Source organism: Chlorella variabilis (assembly GCF_000147415.1).
Source record: "Chlorella variabilis unplaced genomic scaffold CHLNCscaffold_40, whole genome shotgun sequence".
In the NCBI taxonomy this organism is placed as follows: domain Eukaryota; kingdom Viridiplantae; phylum Chlorophyta; class Trebouxiophyceae; order Chlorellales; family Chlorellaceae; genus Chlorella; species Chlorella variabilis.
Window position 1 is genome coordinate 1 of NW_005435048.1, and position 5,136 is coordinate 5,136.

Here is a 5,136-nt window from a genome sequence, read left to right on the forward strand (position 1 = left end):
TGGCGTCCGCTAGCGTCTGCGGCAGGCTCCTGCGGGGCCGAGAGAGGCGCGGGCGAGCAGGGAGGGAGGCAGGCGGGCGAGGAGGGCGGCGGTCGGGCGGCGGGGGGAGCCTGGGCAGCGGCTGGGGAGAGGGCGCAGGAACGCGCCTGGTGCCTGACGAGCAAGGGGCTGCTGGCAGGACCCAGGGGGAACTGCTCCCTGGTCGGGGCCTGCCACCAACACCACCACCACCACCACCACCACCTCCTCCCACCACAGCCCCACACGCACGCGCCCAGCCCCGGCCCGCCCCACAGCCAGCAGCCGCGCTCACTTGCACGAGTGCACCGGCAGCAGCTCCATGGCGCCGGCACTGGCCTTGGACACCGCGGCAGACAGCGGCGCCGAGTTGCGGTGGCACGTCAGCACACCGGCCACACCCAGGAAGTGAGCCGAGCGCAGCGCGGCGCCAAAGTTTTGCTGCGCGCGGGCAGGGGGAGGGGCAGGCGCGCGGCGGGGGAGGTCAGCGAGGCGTCGAGGGGCAGGCTGGGAAGCCAGAGGCAGGCTGGGGAGCCAGGGGGCCCCGGCAGGGCCCCGGCAGGGGCCACGGCGCGGCCTTCCGTGGCAGCCGAGCGGAGGAGCCGGGAGCCGCAGCTGCTGCCTTCTTCACTGCCTTCTTCATGCCTCTCAGGCTCCCCCAAACGCGACCGAGGGACGCCCCGGTTGACGAAAACAGGAGGTCCGCCGCCGCCCCCAGCCACTCACCGGGTCCATCACCTCATCCAGGCACAGCCAGACCGGCAGGCGGCCGCCCGGCGGCGGCGCGGCGGGCGCCGCCGGCAGCTCGCTCATCGGCTCAAACTCGAGCGGCGAGCAGTCCAGCACCACGCCCTGCGCCGGTGGGGGCCGGTAAAGGGAAAAGGTAAAGGTGGGAGAATAACCTCCACAGGCCTAGCTTCCCCATGTGAGGGCAGGGGAGAGCGCGTGGATCGCGGGGGCAGCGCGTGTGTGTGTGGTGGGGAGCAGGGCGGGCAGGAGGGCTGCGTGCGGGGCAGCCGCCTGCGGGGCCAGCACCCGGTGCTGCTGGTGCTGCTGGCTGGTGGTGCTGGTGCTGGCTGGTGCTGGTGCTGCTGGTGCTGCTGGATGCTGCTGGTGCTGCTGGATGCTGCTGGTGCTGGCTGCCTGCCTGCCGCGCCCATGCGACCCACTTGCCTTGCCGCACACACCACCACCCGCCCGGCCACGCCCGCGCTGCGCACCCAAAGCCAGTACACCGAAAGCGCTGCCCGCCTGGCGGGGGCGGCTGCCTGCCTCTGCCACCAACACCGCCACCGCCGCCCCGCTCCCTCTCGCTCTCTCCCACCCCGCCCCACCTGCCCATGCCACCACCGCCTCCCCTCTCTCTCGTTCCCTCTCCCTCTCCCTCCCTGCCTCCCTCCCTCCCTCTCCCTCTGCCCACCTGGTGCGGGCGGTTGTCTGCCACCATGTTTAGGTCGTGCTTAGAGGCGTACAGCACGCGCGCACCCAGCTCCTCGGCGCGCTGCTTGGCCGCCTGGATGGCGCCCTTGTCCTGCGGGCGGTACCGGGGTAGTACCAGGGCGATGCAGGTCAGTAACAGGGCGGGCTGGTGCGTGTTGCTGGCGCTGTGTGTGTGTTGCGGTTGTGCCGGCTGTGTGAGCATGTGGTTCGTGGTGTGCGGCCATGCCCCGGCGCTGCCGTGCCGCCAACAAACAGCCCTGCCGCGGCCGCCCCTGCCTGCCACAGGGGTGTACCGCCCTACCACCGCCCAACACGCCACCCACGCCGCCCACACCACCATCACACACCTTGCGCTTTGCGAGATCCATGCCTTCTTGCAGGTACAGCGTGTGTACCGCTCGTCGTCCCGCCTGCAGCGCCGCCAGTACCGGGGACACGCCGTAGAGCACGTCGCCCACCCAGAACTGGCGCAGGCCGCCGGGGCCCCCCTCCTCCTCCTCCTCCTCCTCTCCTCCTCCCTTGCCCTCCCTGCGCCCCTCGCCGCCGCGCCAGCTGTCGCCGCGGCGGGGCCGGTCGCCGCGCCAGTCGCGGCCGCCGCCGCCGCCGCCGCGCTGCTGGCGCGACTCCTGCCACCGCTCGCCTGGGGCGCCGCCGGAGCGTTCCGCTCGCTCCTGCTCCCGCTCGCCGCCGCCCCAGCGGCCCTCCCTGTCACCCCAGGCGGACCCGCCATCCCTGCCGCCCCTGCCGCGCACGCCCACGCCGCTCTCTCTGTGCCCCCGCCACTCGCCTCTGCCGCCGCCGCCGCCGCCGTCCCGCTCCCGCCACTCGCCCCTGCCGCCGCCTCTGCCGCCGCCGCCGTCACGGCGCTCCCGCCACTCGCCCCTGCCGCTCTCGCTACGGTCCTGTCCCTCTCGCTTCTCGCCCCTGCCACCACCATCCCGGCGCTCCCGCCACTCGCCGCTGCTGCTGCCGCCGCGCCGGCTGGGCGCGGCATCGCCGCCGCTGTCAGCATCCAGCCAGCCGCTGCTGCCCTGGCCGCCAGGCTGGCCGCTGCCGACGTCCCACTCGTCGCCCCAGATGCTGGTCTGCTGGCGCTGTGGGGCGCGGCCCTCGCTGCCGACGTCCTCGCGCCTGCCGCCGCCGCCGCCACGCCGCCCGTTGGCTCTGCTGCTGGCGGCGCGGTCCCAGCGCTGCCACTCCGCCACCACAAGGCCGCCGCGAAGTTGCCGGCAGGCTGCAGCCACACGAAACGGGAAAGTGAGACCAAGCCGGAGGGCGTGCACAGCGGGAAGGAAGCACCGGCCGTTCTGCGCACCTTTAACCAGCTTATCGGAGCTACCGCATGTTAGGAAACGTGAGCCTCGCTGCAGCAGGCGCGCATGCATTGCAAACGCCATGACGATCAAGCTGAGGGGTTCTTTGGAGGTTCTCTGCTAGTGTTCGTTATACATGCATCCGAGTGGAGCGTGATAGCAACATGCATGCGAGATGCCCAAGCCTGCCCCATCATCCTCCGCCGCCGCCGCCAGAGTGGCGGCGGCGAACTGCACGAACTCTGGCGGCGGCGAACCACCTCTAACTCGCCGACCCCAGATTGCCTCTCCATTGTGCAGCTGGTCAGGTGCGCTTGCAGAGATGCCACCCCTCAGCTTGAGTCTGCTGATTGCACAGCCTGCCGCCCGTCGCCTCTCCACGCCATGCATCTGCCTGCCATCGAGCGCTGCCCTTGTGTGTAGTTGGGTGTATACTGTTGGATTGCATCAATCGTTTTGTGAAGGAATTGGTTGGAAGAGATTGGTAAAGGCAGAGATCAGGGAAAGGACGGTTGGGAAGGAGGGGTTATTGCTGGCAAGTGTTGTGCGACATGACGCAGGACCGAGGCGCCAGGGCAGCATAAGCAGCAATAGACAAGTGGGCAACAGGGAAAAAGCAATAAAATACACTGACTATCACTCGGGTGGATTGAATGACCATCAAAGAGAGGTGAAGGGCCGAGTGGTGGAGGCCCCCACAGGCAAAACTGAGCAAGTTCTTGACTTGGCTATGGAAGCCGCTATGTGCGGTTGGCTGGCGGCAGAGGCCTGCTGCCAGCTCACGCCGCCAGGAGGGACGCCGCTCACTTGCTGGTGGGCAGGTTCTTGGTGTTGTCCCAGCACAGCTTCTGGCCCGTCTTGCGGGCGGTCCACAGGCCGGTGCTGCACTTGGCGCACTTGTTCTGGCCGGGGGTGGCAGAGTAGGACTGCAGCAGGAGGGGAGCAGTGACAGCAGGCGGGGTGAGCAGGCGGCACTGGGAGAGGAGCGGAGCAGAGGGCAGGCAGGCCGGCCCCACAGCAGCAGGCAGGGAGGCGGGCAGGCAGGCTGTCGGCTCAAGTCACTCACGTTGATGGGGCAGGCGGCGCAGTCGTTGGGTGTGATGGAGGAGAACTTGACGCCAAACTTGCCGGCGGGGCAGGGGGTGGGGGTGACCATCTTGGTGGCCTGGCAGTAGCTGCCGGCGGGGCAGGGCTTGCAGGCGCGCTGGCCCTCGTTGTTCTGGTAGGTGCCCTTGGCGCACTCCTTGCACCACGGCTGCTTCATGTCGGCGTAGAAGCCGCGCGCGCACTTGGTGGGAGCCACGGAGCCGGCGGGGCACTGGTGGCCTGGGGGGCAAGGCTTGCAAGCGCCCTGGCCCTCCTCGTCCTGGTAGGTGCCGCCCTCGCAGGGGATGAAGCCGTCGTTGCCGGTGCCGGGGGCGTAGTTGCCCTTGGGGGCGGGCAGGCACGACTCCAGCTCGGTGCTGCCGGTCATCTCGGTGTAGGTGCCCACGGGGCAGTCCTTGCACTCCAGCTGGCCGGCCTCGTCCTGGTAGGTGCCGGGGCCGCAGATGTCGCAGGCGCTGTTGCCCTCGTCGGGCACGGCGTAGCCCTTGGGGCACTTCTTGCAGGCGCCGGAGAAGCCCTGCTTGTCGGCGTACTCGCCCGCGGCGCAGGCGGTGCAGTTGAGGTCCGAGGTGGTCAGCAGGGTGGAGCCGGGGATGCAGGCCGTGCAGGCGGCGGCGCCAGACGCCAGCTTGGTCTCGCGGCCCTTGGGGCACAGGGTGCAGGTGTTGGCGGCGTACATGGAGGGGCGGAAGCGGCGGGCGCCGCACTTGGTGCAGCTGCTGGCGCCGGTGCCGTCAGCCGCAGCGCCGCCGGTGGCATCGGTGATCTGGCCGGCGGGGCAGGCCTTGCACGCCTTCTGGCCGGGGTTGACGGCGAAGTAGGCCTTGGGGCAGGGGGTGCACAGCGCGGTGTTGGGGGTGGCCGAGAACTTGCCGGCGGCGCACTGGGTGCACACGGAGGCGCCGGCCTGGGTGGAGCCCGTCTCGTAGCCGGCGGGGCAGGAGCGGCACTTGTTGTCGGTGGCGCCGGTGGGCTTGAAGGTGCCGACCTTGCACAGGTTGCAGCTGGACGCGCCCTTGCCGTTCACGTTGATGGTGAACTGGCCGGGGCCGCAGTCAGTGCAGCTGGGGTTGGCGGCAGCGTCGGAATAGAAGCCGGCGGGGCAGTCGTTGCAGGTGTGGGAGCCGTCGCCCTTGGCAAAGGTGCCGGGGCCGCTGCGGCAGGGAAGGGGAGCAGGGGAGGATCTTCAGGAGTGGGTGAAGCAGGGTGGGAACATACACAGGCTGGCAGGCAGGCAAGCGGCAGGGGCAGGGCTGCC

At 70.3% G+C, this 5,136-nt stretch overlaps 2 protein-coding genes across 2 annotated transcripts in view; both read right to left on the reverse strand.

Annotated features, from left to right (window-relative positions):
• Window positions 1-309: 309 nt before the first annotated feature.
• Window positions 310-2,855, reverse strand: CHLNCDRAFT_142475 (hypothetical protein; the record flags this gene model as incomplete). Its single annotated transcript, XM_005842820.1, has 5 exons — window positions 310-459; window positions 745-870; window positions 1,439-1,549; window positions 1,806-2,692; window positions 2,774-2,855. The coding sequence occupies 5 exons, from the start codon at window positions 2,853-2,855 to the stop codon at window positions 310-312; spliced, it is 1,356 nt and encodes a 451-aa protein (XP_005842882.1).
• A 719-nt stretch (window positions 2,856-3,574) lies between these two features.
• CHLNCDRAFT_142476 (hypothetical protein) overlaps window positions 3,575-5,136 on the reverse strand; it is a gene marked incomplete at both ends in the record, with an annotated part of 4,098 nt that continues 2,536 nt past the window's right edge. Inside the window, 2 exons of the mRNA XM_005842821.1 lie at window positions 3,575-3,697; window positions 3,838-5,032. Of these exons, the coding sequence (XP_005842883.1) occupies window positions 3,575-3,697; window positions 3,838-5,032 (1,318 nt within the window). The remainder of the gene's footprint in view (window positions 3,698-3,837; window positions 5,033-5,136) is intronic.